The sequence below is a fragment of the Salvelinus alpinus genome, chromosome 1, assembly GCF_045679555.1.
Source record: "Salvelinus alpinus chromosome 1, SLU_Salpinus.1, whole genome shotgun sequence".
In the NCBI taxonomy this organism is placed as follows: domain Eukaryota; kingdom Metazoa; phylum Chordata; class Actinopteri; order Salmoniformes; family Salmonidae; genus Salvelinus; species Salvelinus alpinus.
The window spans coordinates 19,330,489-19,353,003 of NC_092086.1; the positions used below are offsets into that span (position 1 = coordinate 19,330,489).

The window sequence follows — 22,515 nt, forward strand, 5'->3', positions numbered from 1 at the left end:
ATCAGAGCTGAATATTATCCTCCAGAGGTTACCATGGTGATCAGACTAAGTCAACTGTTTAACAATGGTAGATGGATATGATTGTTCACTAGAAGTTTATTTAGGGATCTGGAACCGGTGCCGTATAGGAGGGAGAGGAAATACGGCACGTTTTTGTTTTCTGGTGACTTTTCATTGTCCCTAACTGAGCAAAGCTCTTTCCACATAGACAGACATAAGGCTTCTCTCCAGTGTGTGTTCGCTGGTGTCTACTCAGGGAGGAAGCTACGGCAAAGCTCTTCCCACACTGTTCACAGGTATACGGTTTCTTTCCAGTGTGTATGCGCCGGTGGGAAGTCAGCACGGAAGCTAGAGCAAAGCTCTTTCCACACTGATCACAGCTATAAGGCCTCTCTCCAGTGTGTATCCGCTTGTGTACAGTTAGGTTTCCTGCACTAACAAAGCTTTTCCCACAACGAAGGCAGGGGTAAGGCCTCTCGCCAGTATGAATTATCAAATGCGATTTTAAGGCACTAGATACAGTAAAACCCTTCCCACACTGAGAGCAGCAGTACGGTTTCTCCCCTGTATGAACTCTCAGATGAGATTTTAAGGCGGTAGATACAGTAAAACTCCTCCCACACTGAGAGCAGCAGTACGGTTTCTCGCCTGTATGGATTCTCAGATGAGATTTTAAGGTGCCAGATAGAGCAAAACTCTTCCCACACTGTGAGCATCTGTAAGGTTTCTCTCCTGTATGGATTCTTTGGTGTTCTTTAAGACGCCCTGCAGAGATGTGCCTCTTCCCACACTGAGAGCAGAAGTACGGTCTCTCGCCGGTGTGAATCCGCTGGTGAATAATGAAGCAACTCCGGCTAGTGAAATTCTTCCCACAGTCAGAGCAGCAGTGTGGAGGTTTCTTCCCTGTACGTCTCTGCTGATGTTTCTTGAAGTGTTCTGACCTGGAGAGACACTTCTCTGCCTCATCAGCAACATGTGGTTTAAGTTGAGCAGATAAGCCCCTCCCACCGAGACCACGTTTAGATGTGTCCCCTGTGAAACAAAGACATTGAATTACTAGGTTTATGAAATACGGGTCCATAAACAAAAATTATCATCAATAAATACAGTACACTTAGTGACCAGTTTATTAGGTACACCTACAGACAGTGAGTCACGTGGCTGTGGCTTGCTACCTAAAACAGGCAGACAGGTAGAGACATTCAGTTACGGTTTGATTAAACATTAGAATAGGCAAAACGAGTGACAAACAAAAGACAATGTCAGCGGCAGTCCTGTGGGTGAAAACAGCTCGTTGATAAGAGAGGTTGAAGGAGAATGGCAAGAATCGTGCCAGCTAACAGGCGGGCCACAAAAAAATAACAGCGCAGTACACCAGTGGTGTGCAGAACGGCATCACGGAACGCATAACTAGTCGATCCTCGTCACGGGTGGGCTATTACAGCAGAGAACCACACCGGGTTCCACTCCTATTAGCTGAAAACAAGAAACGTCTCCAGAGGGCACGCCATCAACACTAGACAATTGAGGATCGGAAAACATTACCTGGTCCGACAAATCCCGTTTTTTGTTGCGTCATGCTGATGGCAGTCTGGATTTGGTGTGTAAAGCATGAGCCCATGGACCCATCCAGCCTGGCGGCAGTGTACTGGTGTGGGGAATGTCTTCCTGGCACACGTTAGGTCCCTTGATACCAATTGAGCAACGATTTAACGTCACAGCCAATCTGAACATTGTTGCTGACCAAACCCAATAGAGTATCATTGGGATGAGATGGAACGGGACGTTGGCAGCATGAATGTGACGCCGTCCAATCTGCAGCAACTGCGTGATGCCATCGCGTCAGCATGGATCAACATCCCTCTGGAAAATTTCCGGCACCTTGGAGAATCCATATCCCGAAGAAGTCAGGCTGTTCTGGAGGAAAAGGCGGCTCCGATCCGGTACAAGATGGGTGTACCTAATAAACTGGCAATGAGTGTATCTTGTTTATCGATCAATTAACAGATGTTTCAGAAGCAGATTTAGTCTAATCCACATACAACATTGTTCTTACTTGATGAAATCAAATCTCCATCTTCCTCGTGTCCACCTCTCGAAGTTCCACTCTGCCCTGGTGTTTTCCTGCAGTCGATCAGCAACGAAGACACCCTCTTCAGACCCAGCAGTAAGGCACTACCGGGAGAGTTGCAACCCGGGGACTCTGGCAGGGTGGAGGGGAAGGTGCTAGTTCTGTCCTGTTGACCGCAGAAGTATTGTACATAGAATATCATTAGACCAAATATCTATATCTATATTACCCCCCTATTTCATGATATCCAATTGGTAATTAACAGTCTTGTCCCATCGCTGCAACTCCAGTACGGCCTCGGGAGAGGCGAAGGTTGAGAGCCATGTGTCCTCCCGAAATACAACCCTGCCAAGCCCCATTGCTTCTTGACACACTGCTCGCTTCACCCGTAAGCCAGCCGCACCAGGGATTGAACCCGGTTCTGTAGCGGCCTTAGACCGTTGCCCCACTCAGGAGGCTAGACCAAACATTTCTGATTGATTGGGTCTACTACTTCGACTAAATAAAACCTCTTGTTGCTGTACTTACAACATCTCCACTGTCACTACCTACAGCAGCCTCCACTCCCTCTGTGCCCCAGTATGTAGTCCCCAGTGTCCCTCTCCCTCCATCACCTGCAGCAGACACAGCCCTGAGCATGCCTCTCTCAGGCGTGACACCTGCAGTACCACAGCATCTTATATGGAGATGATCAGCCTGGTGCGTCAGCATAGGGAGGAGATCTGGGAGCAGCAGTGTGCAATGAAAAATGTTGAGGACGACAACCAGGCTCTCAGGATGGAAGTCCTCAGACTTAGAGAGGAACTGTCCAGTACAGTCAACACTGGCCACATGGGGGCCCTGTAGAATGAGCTACATGAGCCAAGGCAGGTATTTCTCAGCCACCACCATCCACTCTATAAAGAGTTCCACAAACACCTTGGACCAGGCCAACAGCTGAATCAGAACCTACAAACCAATCCAACCAAACAATACACCAACCCAGCTGACCCCCTCCATCCCCATCTCATGGCTTGTAATTACTCCTATCAATCAAATGGCAAGTTTATATTAGAGCATCAACTTTTCCCAAATAAAATGATGTCGAAGTTATGGTGCCCCACAACAGACAGAGCTACTGTGGCCCAGCTTGGCTCCCCAAGCCATATCATCATTCACACGTGGACCAATGACCTGCATGCCCAACAGGAGAGGGTGACCACATCACTAAGGGGAGTGACATAGATGGCCTCCACCATTTCCCCCCTTGCAAAGACAGTAACATCTACCCTGCTCCACTGGAGAGATTTCCACCCTGCCACCATGCAGAGGGTAAATGCCAGCCTCTCTCGGGACTGTGTGCTATGGTCCAACGTGCACCTGGTCCAACGTGCACCTGGTCCAACGTGCACCTGGTCCAACGTGCACCTGGCCTACTGTCCCACCCTCAGCCTGGACTGTCTTTAGGACAATGTACGCCTGTACAGAGGCAGTCTCCACCTTCGCCAGTATGTTGCACTGGGTGGCCAGTCCACCTCACCCCACAGGAGCAGCAGACCAGCCGCCAACTCCCTGAGACAAAATCAGACACTCCTTTAGACCTGCATCCTGTGATGCCTCACAGAGACTGGAGAACAGGCGAGCAACACTGCCCCCCACACCACTTCTCTCCCAGGAACTGCATGCAGATACACAGAGCTATGCCCAAACCGTACTCAGTCACAGGCCCAGTGCAGTGTTTGGAGCATTGCAAGCCACACTTCCCTCCACACCACCCTCTTCAACAGCTCATACAACCTCCCTCCCAGGCTACCAGACCAGGCCCGCCTCAGCACAGCACAGCTCTACCAGACCGTGTGCGTCGCCCCACGGACCTCCCGGTCGCGGCCGGCTGTGACAGAGCCTGGGCGCGAACCCAGAGTCTCTGGTGGCACAGCTAGCGCTGCGATGCAGTGCCCTAGACCACAGTGCCACCCGGGAGGCCCCCACAAATTCTTATTTTCAATGACGGCCTAGGAACACTGGGTTAGCTGCCTTGTTCTGGGGCAGAACAACAGATTTTTACCTTCTCAGCTCAGGGATTCGATCTTGCAACCTTTTGGTTACAAGTCCAACACTCTAACGACTAGGCTACCTGCCTAGCATCATATTAAGCTTAGGTTGATCGGACTAAATAATTGTTTGCCAGGGGCGCATCTTTGGTTTTAGAGGTGGGTGGACATACTGATTAAACACTCCAAATAGCCTACCTGACCACTCCGACACTCGGAGGGGTCCGCGTGGTCCTAAAGCACACCCCTACCTCATGTTGTATCACATTCCAATAATAAAACTGAGGGGGACAAAAATTCAATTTCAGAATGTGGGGGGGACATGTTCACTCCATCCCCAGTGAAAGTTGCACCCCTGGTTTTTGGTATATTTTAGTTGTCACTGTGATAGACTAAGCATAGGTGATTAGAGGATGTTTAAATTGTAATGGTGCTTGAATAGAATGTTTCATTTTCGACTTGTGGTAACTCTAAATCAATAGTTGTTTAGTATTCAGAAATGTGAGGAACATTCACTTGCTTGACCGTTCTGAAGGTCGTGTAACTGTTTGTTACATGCTACATGTTTTGTCTACTCAACTGGACAGATGTTCCTCTCCGGTTTTATGATTGAACAAAAGGTGTAGTTGAATTTATTCTGCCACCTTCTTGTCTCGGCTGTGTCAAGGCATATGAACTAACAGGTTATAGAGCAAACAAAACAATTATCACAACACATAGGTTGTAATATGGCTATTTTTCTGCCTTGGCTTCCCGGTGACTTTACCCACGCACCCCTATTGGAAGATGTAGCTTTAGCCTCATTATTTCTCCATTACCTGCTCGTTGCGCATTGCCTTGTATCAATGTGTGTGCTTTAGGCTAGTAGGGTACTTTGCTGAAGGACAAAATATCCCAAGTGTTTATTACCACCATTGTTTATTTTGTCCAGCTGTTCAAATGGAACGAATGGATATGGAAGATCAAAGATGATAACTAGACATGTTATACACCACAGTAGGCATACTGTTAATAAAAGTCAACATAACTTACCCGATCCATCGTGGAAGCTATTCTTTCTTCAGCGTTTCTTCAAATAAAAAAACGTGACAGTTAATCTGTAGCTAGCCTACACTCCAGTTAATTTCTCAGCTAGACCAAAGCAATCAAATCAAAACTCGATTAATCTAAAGGAATCTTACTTCATATATTTTACTGGTTCTATTAGAGTCAAAAAAACGTTCAACACCCTATCCACCAAGAATCCTGTTGTCTGTTATCGTCTACCTCTACCCGAGGGTCTGTTGGAACGACGTCCTCGAGATTCCAGATCGTTTTAATTGTCTTGAGGCCCAGTAAGGGAAGCTTATAAAATACCAGACTAATTACTGCAGCGCTATACGTTCAGGGAACCAGTAAAACCTGATGTATGTTTAATCCGACGTCTGCAGTGGCCATGAAGGATTTATAGCAATGCAACCTCCATAATCAGTGGATGTATACTTATTCCGCTTCACCGAGCAGAGCTGTGAAGGAAGTGGTCTTCTTCTTCTTCAGAGTTATGGCAGTCCGCAAACAATGACTATTGGTGCATGCTGCCACCTAGTGAATTGGCTGTGTATCAGCCTACTATTCTGTAGAAAGAATTCTTTACACTTTGTTAAAAACAAACTAACCCTATGTAACGGATGTGAAATGGCTAGCTAGTTAGCGGGTACGCGCTAGTAGCATTTCAATCAGTTACGTCACTTGCTCTGAGACTTAAGTAGGGTTGCCCCTTGCTCTGCAAGGGCCGCGGCTTTTGTGGAGCGATGGGTAACGACACTTCGTGGGTGTCAGTTGTTGATGTGTGCAGAAGGTCCCTGGTTCGCGCCCGGGTCGGGGCGAGGGGACAACGGAAAGTTATACTGTTACACCTACACCCATTAAAACATCATTATTCCACTACTTTGGCCATCTGATTCTACACCAGGCCAGCAGACTGGGAGGACAGGATATTATCGTTCAAAGACCTTGTAATTCTGCAGTAAAATATTGTACACCCAAGTACTTCTCTGCAGCTGCCACCACATCTATCCACTGTGATTTACATTCTATTCTTGTGGTACAGTTGACAACCATGGCCATGAAAACAAAAAAAAAAAAACTTTCTGTAGCATGTTATTCCTATCAATCTCTATTGACCTCAGCCTAATCACAGGTATCCTCTCAGGATCCCTCACCCTGGACCCATCTTCTACACATTTCTTTCTTTCATGTCCTCCTGCCCACTTCTCACATCTAGGATGCTGGAAGGAAGTAGTCTAGGAAGGGAATTCGTGTTTATACAGGAAGTACCTCCCCAACGTAAACAAATCATGTCAATGTCGAGCTAAATGAGCTCTTCAGCTTGTAGTCTTAACTCGGAAATGAGTTACCTTTGGCTCGTTCAGTCATCCCAATGGGAAAAAAATTGAAGTTTTGGAATAAACACTGAAAATAAGGTCAGCACAGGCTGAGGAGATCTTATACGCTTTGTTCTATGAGATAATAACATTCAGTTAATATGACCTTTATGAATAATGTAGCGTTTGTGATTTATATGCTTCTTTAGTTAAATAAATTCACAAGTGACGTTAGCTGATAAAGATTCTGGAACAAAACTAATAAGATCTCCTAAACGTGTGTTTACAACGGTCCTTATTTTCGTCATTTATCCAAACACCATACAAAAACACCGTTACATTTTCCCCGTAGGCTTTGTCCAACGAACCATGGCAAAATTAGTGCCTATAAAAAGATGCCATTACCAGTTCTCTCTTTAGTGCCCCACAGTGGACGAGTCATAATCCCATAAAACCTAGTGGCCAAACAGGGAAATGGTTCCAATTGTTTTCCACCATTCATTTTTCCCTATAGGGGATTTCCCATAGGCTTACCCTGGCGAGACATTTTGATTACCGTGAAAATCTTTCTCGGAGAAGGTGACTTTTATCAATATAGTCGGCTCGATTTACTCTCAAATGTCACTAATGCTAATTTGCATTAAAGTAGACATCATGCAAGACTACAAATCCATAAAAGCTCCTGCACATAATCTCCAGCTGACACCTTTGCTAACAGGTATTGTGTCAATTTAAAACTTGCCCATGACAGGTCACAGAATTGTCAATTTAAAGAAATGCAGCAAGTTTATTCATTACTACATTTAGTTAACATTAGATAGTTAATCCAGAGATTCTTACCTTCAATGCGAGGTCATTGATTGCAAGATATTAGCTCTTGTCTTTTAGTCGTTTAATAAATGCATAGACACTTGCATCGTATAGTATTCTGAGTGGTGACTCAAGGCTCGCTACCTTGGCTAGATTCATTGATACAATTATGGGCCTTTAGCATTCACATAAGATTGGAGTCATAGTCAAAATATTCTTTACTCTTCACCTTCTTCATGCAACGGTCCATACTTGATCCCGTTACTCTTTTTCATTTGCTTCAATGATCTTCACCTTTTCCTAATGTGTATTTTTGTCCTGTTTCCTCCAACTGACAACACATTATATTATCAAACTATGTTTGTCTATTTTATGTTTCTATCTGTAAATATGTTGCACTCTTACAGTCTTCTGACTTTGACATCAGACTCCTCTGAGGCGTGTAGTGACCTCTCTGAGGAGTGGTGGTCAGGGTGGAGGTGGTAGCCCATTGATGGGGTTGTGGTGGGGGTCCGGTCAAGGGTGCTCCCCGCCCGGATCCTGGACACTTTTGAAAGGTAATTTTATGACGTTTCAGAACCACTTGTCAAACCAAGTTAAAATGTATAATTTTCTTTTTAAAGCAATGACAGGTAAAACTGATATGCATCCTAGATTTCAAAGATCACATTTCTGTCGATCTGAACATTCTGAAGATGTGTCTGATGGATAGCTATGAATCTAATATTTCCAATGATATATGATTAAAGGGTAAACATGAGTAATAACCTGATGTAGTATATGCTGACATTGTCATAGGGTAAAACCACTATGGGAAAACTAAATGGGATGGAGGGATGAATAGAAATATTGATAAACACAGAAAGCTACCATTGCTGCAATGATAGAACACATTTTCCAACAAACTTTTAAAATACATTTTCACCCCACGTGAGCCCCCTGGCTCATTGACTATAAGACCTACAGATTCATTCAGTACATTTTTTTTATAAATCTGTATGTGTGTGTATGATTGTGCAGGTGTGTACATTTCAAGAATTCCATTCTTTTACATGTATGTAAAGTGACCAGTGTTCCATGTCTATGTACATAGGGCAGCAGCCTCTAAGCTGCATGGTAGCGCAGCTGGGTGGTGGTCAGCTAGTGACAGTGAGTAAGTTTAAGGCAGGGTACTTGGTGGACACCGGCTAGTGATGGCTATTTAAAAGTCTGATGGCCTTTAGATAGAAGCTGTTTTTCAGTCTCTCGGTCCCAGCTTTGATGTACCTGTACTGACCTCGCCTTCTGGATAATAATGGCTTGAACAGGCCGTGGCTTGGGTGGTTGATGACCTGATGATCTTTTTGGCCTTCCTGTGACATTGGGTGGTGTAGGTGTCCTGGGGGGCATGTAGTTTGCCCCCGGTGATGCGTTGGGCAGACCGCACCGCCCTCTGGAGAGCCCCGAAGTTGCTAAAGGTGCAGTTACCGTACCAGGCGGTGATACAGCCCGACAGGATGCTCTCAATGGTGCGTCTGTAAAAATCTGTGAGCTCCACAAGGACCAAAACATATTTCTTCAGCCTCCCTGAGGTTGAAGATACGCTGTTGAGCCTAATTCACCACACTATCTGTATGGGTGGACTATTTCAGATTGTCAGTGATGTGTACACAAAGGAACTTGACCAGCCACGTTGATATGGATGGGCAGAGCGGAGCAGATTTGAGTCGTGATCCTATTTGCCGGAGGGAGGTCAGAGGAGGGAAAATACACATGTAAACAGCACGTTGTCCACTGCAGAGTGCAAATGCCTTCAAATCAAAGTTTGTCACGTGCGCCGAATACAACAGGTGTAGTAGACCTTACAGTGAAATGCTTACTTACAGGCCCTAACCAACAGTGCAATTTAAAGTGAAAAATAGGAATTAGGTGAACAATAGATAAGTAAAGAAATGAAAAACAACAGTAAAAAGACAGTGAATAATAACAGTAGAGATATACAGTATCGAGGCTTTATACAGGGACCGGTTAGTCGGGCTAATTGAGGTAGTATGTACATGTAGGTATGGTTAAAGTGACTATGCATATATGATAAACAGAGTAGCAGTAGCGTAAAAGAAGGGTTGGCGAGTAGTGGGTGGCGGGACACAATGCAGATAGTCTGGGTAGCCAATGTGCGGGGGCACAGGTCAGTCTGGCTAATTGAGGTAGTATGTACATGAATGTATAGTTAAAGTGACTATGCATATTTGATAAACAGAGAGTAGCAGCAGCGTAAAAGAGGAGTGAGGGGGGGCACAATGCAAATAGTCCGGGTAACCATTTGATTACCCGTTCAGGAGTCTTATGGCTTAGAGGTAGAAGTTGTTGAGAAGCCTTTTGGTCCTAGACTTGGCGCTCTGGTAACGCTTGCCGTGCAGTAGCAGAGAGAACAGTATCTGACTGGGGTGGCTGGAGTCTTTAACCATTTTTTGTGCCTTCCCCTGACACCGCCTGGTGTAGAGGTCCTGGATTGCAGGCAGCTTAGCCCCAGTAATGTACTGGGCCGTTCGCACTACCCTCTGTAGTGCCTTGCGGTCGGAGGTCAAGCATTTGCCATACCAGGCAGTGATGCAACCAGTTAGGATGCTCTCGCTGTTGCAGCTGTAGAACCTTTTGGCAATCTGATATTTTTTGTTTCCTCAGGGGGAAGAGGCTTTGTCGTGCCCTCTTCACGACTGTCTTGGTGTGTTTTGGACCATTCTAGTTTGTTGTTGATGTGGACATTAAGGAACTCGAAGCTCTCAACCTGCTCCACTCCAGCCCCGTCGATGAGAATGGGGACGTGCTCGGTCCTCCTTTTCCTGTAGTCCACAATCATCTCCTTAGTCTTGGTTACGTTGAGGGATAGGTTGTTATTCTGGCACCACCCGGCCAGGTCTCTGACCTCATCCCTATAGGCTGTCTCGTCGTTGTCGGTGATCAGGTCTACCACGGTTGTGTCATCAGCAAACTTAATGATGGTGTTGGATTCATGCCTGGCCACGCAGTCGTGGGTGAACAGGGAGTACAGGAGAGGACTGAGCACGCACCCCTGAGGGGCTCCAGTGTTGAGGATCAGCGTGGCAAATGTGTTGCTACCTACTGTCACCACCTGGGGGCGGCCCATCAGGAAGTCCAGGATCCAGCTGCAGAGGGAGGTGTTTAATCCCAGGATCCTTAGCTTAGTGATGAGCTTTGAGGGTACTATGGTGTTGAATGCTGAGCTGTAGTCAATGAATAGCATTCTCACATAGGTGTTCCTTTTGTCCAGGTGGGAAAGGGCAGTGTGGAGTGCAATAGAGATTACATCATCTGTGGATCTGTTTGGGAGGTATGCAAATTGGTGTGGGTCTAGGGTTTCTGGGATAATGGTGTTGATGTGAGCCATTACCAGCCTTTCAAAGCACTTCATGGTTACGGACGTGAGTGCTACATGTCTGTAAACATTTAGGCAGGTTGCCTTAGTGGTCTTGGGCACAGGACCTATGGTGGTCTGCTTGAAACATGTTGGTATTACAGATTCAAATCAGGGACATGTTGAAAATGTCAGTGAAGACACCTGCCAGTTGGTCAGCAGATGCCCGGAGCATGCGTCCTAGTAATACGTCTGGCTCCGCAGCCTTGTGAATGTTGACCTGTTTTAAAGGTCTTAGTCACGTCGGCTACGGAGAGCGTCTGTAACAGCTGATGCTCTCATGCATGCTTCACTGTTGCTTGCCTCGAAGCGAGCGTAGAAGCGATTTAGCTCATCTGGTAGGCTCGGGTCACTGGGTAGCTCGCGGCTCTGGTTCCCTTTGTAGTCTAATAGTTTGCAAGCCTTGCCCCATAAGACGAGCGTCAGAGCCGGTGTAGTACAATTCAATCTTAGCCCTGTATTGGCACTTTGCCTGTTTGATGGTTCGTCGGAGGGCATAGCAGGATTTCTTATAAGCTTCCGGGTTAGAGTCCCGCACCTTGAAAGTGGCAGCTCTACCATTTAGCTCAATGCTGCCTGTAATACATGGCTTCTGGTTGGGGTATGTACATACAGTCACTGTGGGGACGACATCCTCGATGCACTTATTGATGAAGCCAGTGACTGTTATCGTGTACTCCTCAATTCAATCGGAAGAATCCCGGAACATGTTCCAGTCTGTGATAGCAAAACAGTCCTGCTTGCAAGCATCAGAAAAACTCACCAGTTTGGAACATCCAGAATACATTCTAGTATGCTCCTTCTCCTGTCTTGACATTTTTATCCAAATCTGTGCTGATCAACATTGCCAAACTAACAACTCTGCCATTAGACAGGCTTGATTGTATTTACAGCTCTGATCTGGATGGTGGACTAGCCCATGTGTTGGATATTTGTCAACGTTCATTCCAGTGGTGTGGTGCTTGGGTGTGGAGGGGGCTAATGCCCCCCAAACCCTGATTATATAAATGTATAGGATGCATAACTCTGCAATGCTTTAGGCTAGAAACAGGCTGTAAAAGGCACCAGAAAGACGTGGCTCTATTGTACATGGGCATAACTGTATAAATTGACATATTTAATTTAGGTAAAACCAAATAATTGATGGATTTGGCTCTAAATACTACATCATAATGAGCAGCAGTAGTTCAGGTGTTTAGGTTTTTCCTCTCTGGTTATTATGACAAATCACGTTTTCGCAGGTGTTGGTGTCCTCTGAATTTTGGAAAGGGGAGGGGACATTTGGCCCGTATCTTGAGAGGGTGGAGCTCCTCGTTCCAGCATCTCTGAAGCTCTCCTAACACGCATGAACCCAGATCTAAATAGAGCGGCTGAACAATTACGTGAGACATTAGTTCTGGGTTAACCAAGATGAACTCAGGGGTGAAAGATGTGTTCAACTCCAATGACTGCTTAAAGGTTCTGAACATAAGACAAGGGGCATTTAGAATTGTTATACGTTTTTGCATCTGTAAAAAATATACCACTTCCATTTAAAACATTTGCCAAAGTGATTGAAAAAAACTAGACATTTGTGGAAAGTAGTCAACAATTACACACTTCAGGTATTAAGGATGCAGCAATCAAGCAGAGATTTAGACAAATGTAATCAAATGTTTGGTCTCATGATATTCTATGTACAATACTTCTGTGGTCACCAGGACAGAGCTAGCCCGTCCCCCTCCACCCTGCCGGAGTCCCCTGGTCACAACTCTCCTGGTAGCACCTTACTGCTGGGTCTGAAGAGGGTGTCTGTGCGGCTGGTAGACTGCAGGAAAACACCAGGGCAGAGTGGAACTGTGAGAGAAGGACACGAGGGAGATTTGATTTCATCAAGTAAGAACAATGGGTTGTGTGGATGAGACTACAATCTGCTTCTATTAATTGATTTGTAAACAGTAAAACACTGAGTGGCCAGTTAATTATCTATCCAGTTTCGTTAAGCGGTGTGTATCTAATAAACTGATGAAAAGGGCAGCAGGTAGCCTAGTGGTTAAAGTATTGGGCCACTCATTGAAAGGTTGCTGGTTCTCTGAGCAGACTAGGTGAAAAAATCTGTCTGTGCCTTTTGAGCAAGGTACTTAACCCAAATTGTTAATATACCCATATTTCCAAAACCTAGTTATTCAATGTCTTTGTTTCACAGGGGACACTCCTAACCGTCGCTCTCTCAGTGGGAGGGACTTTTCTGGGGATCCTCAACCACATCATGTTGCCGACGAGACAAAGAAGAATCTCTCCAGATCAGAACATCTCAAGAAACACCAGCAGAGACATATAGGGAAGAAACATGACCACTGCTGCTCTGACTGTGGGAAGAGTTTCAGTAGACAGAGTGGCTTCATTATTCACCAGCGGATTCACACGGGAGAGAAACCTTAGATGTTCACAGTGTGGGAAGAGTTTCTCTGCTTCTAACACCTTCAAATCTCATCTGAGAATTCATACAGGGGAGAAGCCTTACCCCTGCCTTGATTGTGGGGAAAGCTTTGTTAGTGCAGGAGCCCTAACCATACCCAAGCTAACACACACATGAGTGAAGCCTTATAACTGTGATCAGTGTGGGAAGAGGTTCACTGTTGCTTACACCCTGAATAGACAAAAGATAACACACGCTGGAGAGAAAGAAGCCTTATAGCTGTGATCAGTGTGGAAAGAGCTTCAGTCAATCAGGGAGCCTGAATTCACACCAGCGAACAAACCCGAGGTCTGTCTATGAACAGTCATATCAATCTCCCATTCTTAAACAGTTTCCTTAGTCTGTTCACCATGGTAACCTCTGTGCAGCATAATACGCAGCTCTGATCTAGGATCAGGTCTCCCCTGTGTCTATGTAATATCACACATTGATCTAAATGGATAAATGTTATCATAGAAAATGTTATAGGGAACCTGTGTGTGTGTGTGTGTGGGAGGGATGTTGATAGTTGTATCTTCTTTCATATACTCATGATACTATTATAATAAAATGTCATTATGTTGAATAATGTTTCAACAATGTGTATATTAATGTATCCAATTGAATATGAATTCAATCCATTATCTTATAAATAGGAAGTTATTATAAAAATATACAATTAAAGTGATATATAGTGGATTAAAATGATACTAAAACTAATCCATAATATATTGAATAATAATATTCATGAGGTCAAGGAAAGAACTATGTATACTGTCTTGTAACAACGGTTAATGTAATAACTTTTAGATGTATAATGTAATAAAACCGGTAAATGTAATATCTTATTGGTTAATATGATAAAATGTTGAATTATTATAGTAATAACTTTTCCATTTCATGTAATTAGTTACTTTATCAGGTGAGTAACAACTGTTTTAATGAGTAATGTAATAACTTAAACCGATCATGTAATAACACCTAAACCAATGTTTAATGTGTTACTTCACTAATGTTGTTCTGAATCGTAATAAAAATGACCTTTACAAAGTGGCCAGGCCTCGGGCGGGGAGGACCCCTGACCGGACCCCTACACCATAATGGGCTACCAGAAGACGGTAAGACAAACATATTTTAAGATAGAAACATAAAATAGACAAACATACTTTGATAACGTAATGTATTGTTGGACGAAACAGGACCAAAATACACATTTGGAAAAGGTGAAGATTATCAACGTAAATTATTAAGAGTAAGGGATCAAGTATGGACCGTTGCCAGAAGAAGGTGAAGAGTAAAGAATATTTTCACTGACTCCCAATATTATGTGAATGCTATAGGCCCATAATTGTATCAATGAATCTAGCCTCTACAGGATCGGCATGAGGTTGTAAGTAACAAGAATATTCTCCTAAATTAATTTCACATTTCCACAAACTTCAAAGTATTTCCTTTCAAATGGTATCAGAAATACATATCCTTGCTTCAGGTCCTGAGCTACAGGAAGTTAGATTTGGATATGTCATTTTAGGCGAAAATTGGGAAAAATAGGGTCCGATCCTTGAGAGGCTAGCCAAGGTAGCGAGCCTTGAGTCACCATTCGGAATACTATGAGATGCAAGTGTCTAGGTTTACTGTTAATTAAGCATTTATTAAAATACTAACGGACAAGAGCTAATATCTTGCAATCAATGATCTAGCATTAAACATAAGCATGTTGGGATTAATTATCTAATGTTAACTAAATGTAGTAATGAATCAATTTGCTGCATTTCTTTAAATTGACACAATACCTGTTAGCAAAGGTGTCAGCTGGAGATTATGTGCAGGAGCTTTTATGGATTTGTAGCGTTACATGATGTCTACTTTAATGCTAATTAGCATTAGTGACATTTGAGAGTAAATCGAGCCGACTATATTGATAAAAGTCACCTTGTCCGAGAGAGTTACACGGTAAACAAAATGTCTCGCCAGGGTAAGCCTATGGAAAATCCCCTATGTAAAAAATGAATGGTGGAAAACAATTGGAACCATTTCCCTGTTCGACCACTAGGTTTTATGGGTATTATGACTCGTACACTGTGGGGCTCTAAAGAGAGAAATAGTAATGCCATCTTTTTATAGGCACTAATTTTGCCATGGTTCGTTGGACAAAGCCTATGGGGAAATTAATGGTGTTTGGATAAAAGCAGAAAATAAGGTCCTTTGGAAACACACGTTTAGATGCTATACAATCTATCAGCCAACGTCACTTCGTGAATTTTGAAGTATTTATGTAATTTTAAAAAAGCACATCACAAAGGCTTCATAATTCATTAAGGTCATACTCACTGACTGCTATTATCTCATAGAACAAAAACGTATAAGATCTCCTTAGCCTGTGCTGACCTTATTTTCGGTATTTATTCCAAACCCACATTTTTCCCCATTCATTTTTCCCATTGGGATGGATGAACGAGCCAAAGGTAACTCATTTCCGAGTTAAGACTACAAGCTGAATAGCTCATATAGCTCGACATTGACATGATTGGTTTACGGTAAGGGAGGCGGTACTTCCTGTATAAACACAAACTCCTTTCCTTGAAAACTTCCTTCCAGCAGTGTGTAGCAGGGAGATTCCTAGATGTGAGAAGTGACAGGGGAACCTGAGAGAAAGGAATGTGTAGTATTGATGGAAAAAGTGTAAACTAAAAACTATAGGGGTACACATGGTGCTGGAGATCAGACATGTCCGGTGAGAGAAAGACAGGTGGAGGTTACCAGGATCAGACTAGTGCAGAAGGTGTTGTATGCTGAGGCAGTGAAGAGAGTAGTAGAGTGAGATGGGTCCAGGGTGAAGGATCCTGAGAGGATACCTGTGATTAGGCTGAGGTCAATAGAGAGTGATAGGAATAACATGCTTCAGGAAAGTTTTTATTTTTGCGTTCATAGCCATGGTTGTCAACTGTACCACAGGAATAGAATGTAAATCACAGTGGATAGATGTTGTGGCGGCAGCTGTTGAAGTACTTGGGTGTACAATATTTTACTGCAGAGTTACAAGGTGTTTTGAAGATAATATCCCGTCCTCCCAGTCTGCTGGCCTAGTGTAGGATCAGAGGGCCAAAGAAGTGGAATAATGAGGTTTTAATGGGTGTAGGGTTAGTTGTTTGGGCATTTTTTTCCACGTGTAATGAATTCATTCTACAGAACTACAAAATAGTAAGCTGATAAATAGACAAATCAGTAGGTGGCGGCATGCACTTATAACAGTTGTATGCGAACCGCCATAATACCAAAGAAGAAAACCGTTTACTTCCTTTTTCAACAGCTCTGCTCTTTGAATCGCAGGAAGTCTTAACTTCTACCAAGGTTGCATTGCTGTAAATGGCCACTGCAGATGTCGCATTGAACATACATCGGGTTTTACTGGTTCGCACGGATAGCGCTGCTGTAATCAGTCTGGTATTTTATAGGCTTCCTTTACTGGGCTTTAGAGAATTACAACTATCTGGACTCTCGAAGAGGACGTTGTTCCAACAGACTCTCGGGTTGAGTTAGACGATAACAGACATCAGGATTCTTGGTGAATAGGGCTTTGAACGTTTACTTTAATAGATCAGGTAAAATCTAGGTGAGATTAGCCTAAATCAGACATGTATTTGTCACCACTAAAGTGTTGATATTGAAAAGGACGTGTGATTGCTCTGGTCTAGCGGTGCTTTATCTGAATGCTGCAACAAAGAAAGTAACTGTAGTGTAGGCTAGCTACAGATTTACTGTCACTTTTTTTTATTTGAAGAAACGCTGAAGGAAGAATAGCTTCAATAATGGATCAGGTAAGTTTGGCTTACTTTTATTAACAATATGCTTACTGTGGCGTATAACACGTCTAGGCCTAGTTATCACCAACTTTGATCTTCCATATCATTCGTTTCATTTGAACAACTGGACAAAATAAAACAAATGGTGGTAATAAACACTTGGGATATTTTGTCCTTCAGCAAAGTAGCCTACTAGCCTTAAGCACACACATTGATAAAAGGCAATGCGCAACGAGCATGTTAAGTCAAAACCATGGAGAGGCCAAAGCTACACCTTGCATGTAAGGTTTTGCATGTAACAAAGTTAATTGACCTACAGCATGGTCAACCCAGTTAATGTTTCCGACATTTTAGAACTACTAAATAACTGTTGATTTAGTTACCGCAAGTCGCAAAGAAAACAGGGGTTGCCTCCACTATTCCAGCACTACCTCAGGTGCACATTTCCGTCCATCAAGAACCAATGATGTGCTACCTTTTTGTAGCATTTCTGCTATTACTAATTTATTTTCAGCTTCATCAAGAGTTCTTTCTAACTTGGTCAGCAACGCGGTTGCTTGGCAACAATACAGCTGCTATTAGCTAACGTTAGCATGCTTGTCCAAAGTACAGCAGCTAACCTCTGTAGGTAGCTAACGAACAAGCAAAGAAAGGTGTAATTGTTTATGGAAGGTTTGTTAAAAAAGTTACTAAAGTTACCTAACAGACAAGAACAGATGACAATAGCTAGTTCATGTCCAAACGGCAGTCCTACATTTTTCCACAAAACATGGTTAGCTTGCTACATCAGTTAAAAACAACATGGTCACGCTGCTACCTTACAATGTGTAACCGATGTGAAATGGCTAGCTAGTTAGCGGTGGTGCGATGGGTAACGATGCTTCGTGGGTGACTGTTGTTGATGTGTGCAGAGGGTCCCTGGTTCGCACCCGGGTCTGGGCGAGGGCACGGTTTAAAGTTATACTGTTACAAATGAATGCCATGGACTTTTGCAATGTGTCGTGATAATTATTCTAATCAAAGGAGAGACTTATAGATTTCTACAAAACCATCAAACTATTAATAATTACTGCAGTAATGGAGCGTTAACGGTCACCCAATGGTGTAGAGCTACAAGCCCAAATAAGCAGGGTTAAGTTACTACTTTTTATTGTCCTCCTGAGTCCTCATAAGTAACAGATTTGTGAAATTATACAAGGCTACCGACAGTAACAGACAGCAAGATTTACATGGCGCCAAATGTCTGTCCCTAGGTCATTTACTACTTGTTTATACAGAAATGATAATACAACATTGGACACTAGATCCTTCCCACAACAGATGAAGTCCAGTGTCCATTTGCGATGTGGGAGAGAAATTGGAGGTTGAGTTTGCCTGGCCCTGGCAGACAGACCAGCATTTCACACAGACACTAATCATGCAGTAGAATGTAGTCTTTAGGTCTTATCACCAAGGCATTGTAAATAAACTGCCAGCATTAAGCACCAGAGGCTCCTCTCAGGCCAACAGACAGTGTGAAAGTACTAATTGAAGAATATTCTAATATAAAAAGGTAATTTGAATAACAATGTTGTAATTTCTACCACAAACACTAGCTAGCTATGACATCGCCGAAGTCGAGTATCGGTAGGATAGTCAGTTTTACGAGGGTATGTTTGGCGGCGTGAGTGAAGGAGGCTTTGTTGCAAAATAGGAAGCCGATTCTAGATTTAATTTTGGATTGGAGATGTTTAATATGAGTCTGAAAGGAAAGTTTACAGTCTAGCCAGACACCTAGGTATTTGTAGTTGTCCACATATTCTAAGTCAGAACCGTCCAGAGTAGTGATGCTCGTCGGGCGAGCGGGTGAGGGCAGCGAACAGTTGAAGAGCATGCATTTAGTTTTACTAGCGTTTAAAAGCAGTTGGAGGCCACGGAAGGAGTGTTGTATGGCATTGAAGCTCGTTTGGAGGTTTGTTAACACAGTCAGTTCTTAAAAAGATGTATGTGGAAAACAACGGCACAAGATGGCAGCTTCAGCAAGTCCCATTACTTTGTTTGTACAGATCCTCATGTTGAGAGCATAGAAGGAGGTATACACAGTCTTGTGGCCTTAGAGCGTGCTTGTGTTATTTGTTTAGAAGGGTCAAATGTATACAGAATGTTGTCGTCTGCGTAGAGGTGGATCAGGGAATCACCCGCAGCAAGAATGACACCGTTGATATAACAGAGAAAAGAGTCAGCCCGAGAATTGAACCCTGTGGTACTCCCATAGAGACTGCCAGAGGTTTGGACAACAGGCCCTCCGATTTAACACACTGAACTCTATCTGAGAAGTAGTTGGTGAACCAGGCGAGGCAGTCATATGAGATACCAAGGCTGTTGAGTCTGCCGATAAGAATACGGGGTACGCCACACAAGCTCACCGAATGGGACCGCCGAGTACTGGACCGCCGAGTACTGAAGTGCAGAGACACGTAAAAATCGTTGGTCCTCAGTTCCAACATTTCATACTGGGTACCAAACTGCCTCTGGACGCAACGTCAGCAGAATAACTGTTGGTCGGGAGTTTCATGAAATGGGTTTCCATAGCTGAGCAGCCGCACACAAGCCTAAGATCACCATGCGCAATGCAAAGTGTCGGCTGGAGTGGCGTAAGGCTCGCCGCCGACGAACAAATCTGGGTTTAGTGGATGCCAGGAGAATGCTACCTGCCCCAATGCATAGTGCCAACTGTAAAGTTTAGTGGAGGAGGAATAATTGTCTGGGACTGTTTTTCATGGTTCGGGCTAGGCCCCTTAGTTCCAGTGAAGGGAATTCTTAATGCTATAGCATACAATGACATTCTGCTCTTCCAACTTTGTGTTAACAGTTTGGGGAAGGCCCTTTCCTGTTTCAGCATGACAGTGCACAAAGCGAGGTCAATACAGAAATGTTTTGTCGAGATTGGTGTGGAAGAACTTCACTGGCCCGCACAGAGCCCTGTCCTCAACCCCATCAAACACCTTTGGGATGAATTGGAACCCAGACCCAGAGCCAGGCCTAAACGGCCAACATCAGTGCCCAACCTCACTAATGGTCGTGGCTGAATTGAAGCAAGTCCCAACAGCAATGCGCCAACAGCTAGTGGAAAGCCTTCCCAGCAGAGTGGAGGCTGTTATAGCAGCAAAAGGGGGACCAACTCCATAGTAATGCCTGTGATTTTGTTAAGAGTTGTTCGACGAGCAGGTGTCGCTATACCTTTGGTCATGTAGTGTATGATGGGATAGTCGTGTAAATGCAACACAGGGACACTCAAAGTCAATCTTAAAAGAATCATTGTTTTATCAGCATGCTGGAGAGGTCAGTCAAACTTAGAAGTATAAAGTAGCGTTCTGAAGGTAGCTCCCTCGGGGAAATCCTCATAGGGTTGGTTCCGGCGTGTCTGGCACCGCCTCCTGTCTTAACTTATAGAACATATTCTGGGCGTTTTGACAGATGGTCCTGAGGGGGTCATGTTGCCCCCCTTCATATCTTTACCAAGTACAGACAGGAACCAAGGATTATTTGACATTTAGACAAGATGAACCTTTTCAAGGCGGCTCTTCACACGATAACATTTTCCATCACAGGATGTATAGACAATATATGTGGATGGAATATTTACTATATCTGTAGGATCGAATAGTGTGTGTGTGTGTGTATATATATATATATATATTAGTTGAATAGCATGGCCTTGACTAGAATACCATTTATACAAATGAAGTGGGTAAAACATTATGTAAACATTATTAAAGTGACCAGTGTTCCATGTCTATGTACAAAGAGCAGCAACCTCTACGGTGCATGGTAGCGCAACTGGGTGGTGGTCAGCTAGTGACAGTGACTAAGTTCAGGGCAGGGTACTGGGTGGTGGTCAGCTAGTGACAGTGACTAAGTTCAGGGCAGGGTACTGGGTGGTGTTTAGCTAGTGACAGTGACTAAGTTCAAGGCAGGGTACTGGGTGGTGGTCAGCTAGTGACAGTGACTAAGTTCAGGGCAGGGTACTGGGTGGTGTTTAGCTAGTGACAGTGACTAAGTTCAGGGCAGGGTACTGGGTGGTGGTCAGCTAGTGACAGTGACTAAGTTCAGGGCAGGGTACTGGGTGGTGGTCAGCTAGTGACAGTGACTAAGTTCAGGGCAGGGTACTTGGTGGACACTGGCTAGTGATGGCTTTATAACAGTCTGATGGCCTTGAGATAGCTGTTTTTCCAGTCTCTTGGTCCCTGCTTTGATGCACCTGTACTGACCTCGCCTTCTGGATGATATCGGGGTGAACAGGCTGTGGCACAGGGGGTTGAGGACCTTAATGATCTTTTTGGCCTTCCTGTGACATTGGGTGCTGTAAGTGTCTTGGAGGGCAGGCATTGTGCCGCCGGTGATGCTTTGGGCAGACCGCACCACCCTCTGGAGAGCCCTGAAGTTGTGAATGGTGCAGTTACCGTACCAGGCGGTGATTCAGCCCGACAGGATGCTCTCAATGGTGCATCTGTAAAGGTTTGTGGGTCTGAGGGGCCAAGCTGAATTTCTTCAGCCTCCTCAGGTTGAAGAGGCGCTGTTCAGCCTTCTTCACCACACTGTCTGTGTGGATGGACCATTTCAGATTGTCAGTGTTGTGTACACAAAGGAACTTGACCGGCCCTGTCGATGTGGATGGGCAAAGAGGAGCAGATTGGAGTCGTGATCTGATATGCCAAAGGGAGGGCAAATAAACATGTAAATAGCAATTTCTCTTCTGCAGTGTGCAAATACATGCTTGCTAGCATCAGGAAAAACTCACCAGTTTGGAACATCCAGAATAGATTCTAGTATGCTACTTCTCCTGTCTTGACATTATCAAAATCTGTGCTGGTCAACAGTGCCAAACTAACAACTCTGCCATTAGACAGGCTTGATTGTATTTACAGCTCTGATCTGGATGGTGGACTAGCCCATGTGTTGGATATTTGTCAACGGCCATTCCAGTGGTGTGGTGCTTGGGGTGGGGGAGGGGCTAATGCCCCCCAAACCCTGATTATATAAAAGTATAGCATGCATAACTGCAATGCTTTAGGCTAGAAACAAACTGTTAAAGGCACCAGAAAGACGTGGCTCTATTGTATATGGGGATAACTGTATAAATTGACATTCATTTAATTCAGGGTGGAAGGTAAAACCAAATAATTGATGGATTTGGCTCTAAATACTACATCATAATGAGCAGCAGTTGTTCAGGTGTTTTGGTTTTTCCTCTGGTTATTATGACAGATCACAGTTTCGCAGGTGTTGGCGTTCGCCAACATTTTGGAAAGGGGAGGGGACATTCGGCCCGTATCTTGAGAGGGTGGAGCTCTTCATTCCAGCACCTATTAAGCTCTCATCCTAACACGTATGAACTTAGAACTAAAATCGTGCGGCTGACCAATTACGTGAGACATTAGTTCTGGGTTAACCAAGACTAACTCAGGGGTGAAAGACTTGTTCAACTCAAATGAATACTCAAAGGTTTTGAACATAAGACGGGGCATGACAAGTATCACTTCCATTTAGAAAAATTACGAGTGTTATACGTTTTTACATTTGTAAAAAATCTACCACTAACATTTG

The 22,515-nt window shown here is 44.1% G+C and overlaps 2 protein-coding genes across 2 annotated transcripts in view; one reads left to right on the forward strand and one right to left on the reverse strand.

Moving 5' to 3' along the window:
• The window catches only part of LOC139576017 (zinc finger protein 585A-like), a 37,022-nt gene extending 31,398 nt beyond the window's left edge, over positions 1–5,624 (reverse strand). Inside the window, exons 1-4 of the mRNA XM_071402032.1 lie at positions 5,283–5,624; positions 5,134–5,170; positions 2,057–2,237; positions 103–1,032 (exon numbers count right to left, since the gene is read on the reverse strand). Coding sequence (XP_071258133.1) covers positions 103–1,032; positions 2,057–2,237; positions 5,134–5,170; positions 5,283–5,287 — 1,153 coding nt within the window. The 5' untranslated portion in view covers positions 5,288–5,624. The remainder of the gene's footprint in view (positions 1–102; positions 1,033–2,056; positions 2,238–5,133; positions 5,171–5,282) is intronic.
• Positions 5,625–16,425: 10,801 nt separating this feature from the next.
• Positions 16,426–22,515, forward strand: part of LOC139570998 (zinc finger protein ZFP2-like) — a 55,752-nt gene continuing 49,662 nt past the window's right edge. Inside the window, exon 1 of the mRNA XM_071393443.1 lies at positions 16,426–16,944. Coding sequence (XP_071249544.1) covers positions 16,936–16,944 — 9 coding nt within the window. The 5' untranslated portion in view covers positions 16,426–16,935. The remainder of the gene's footprint in view (positions 16,945–22,515) is intronic.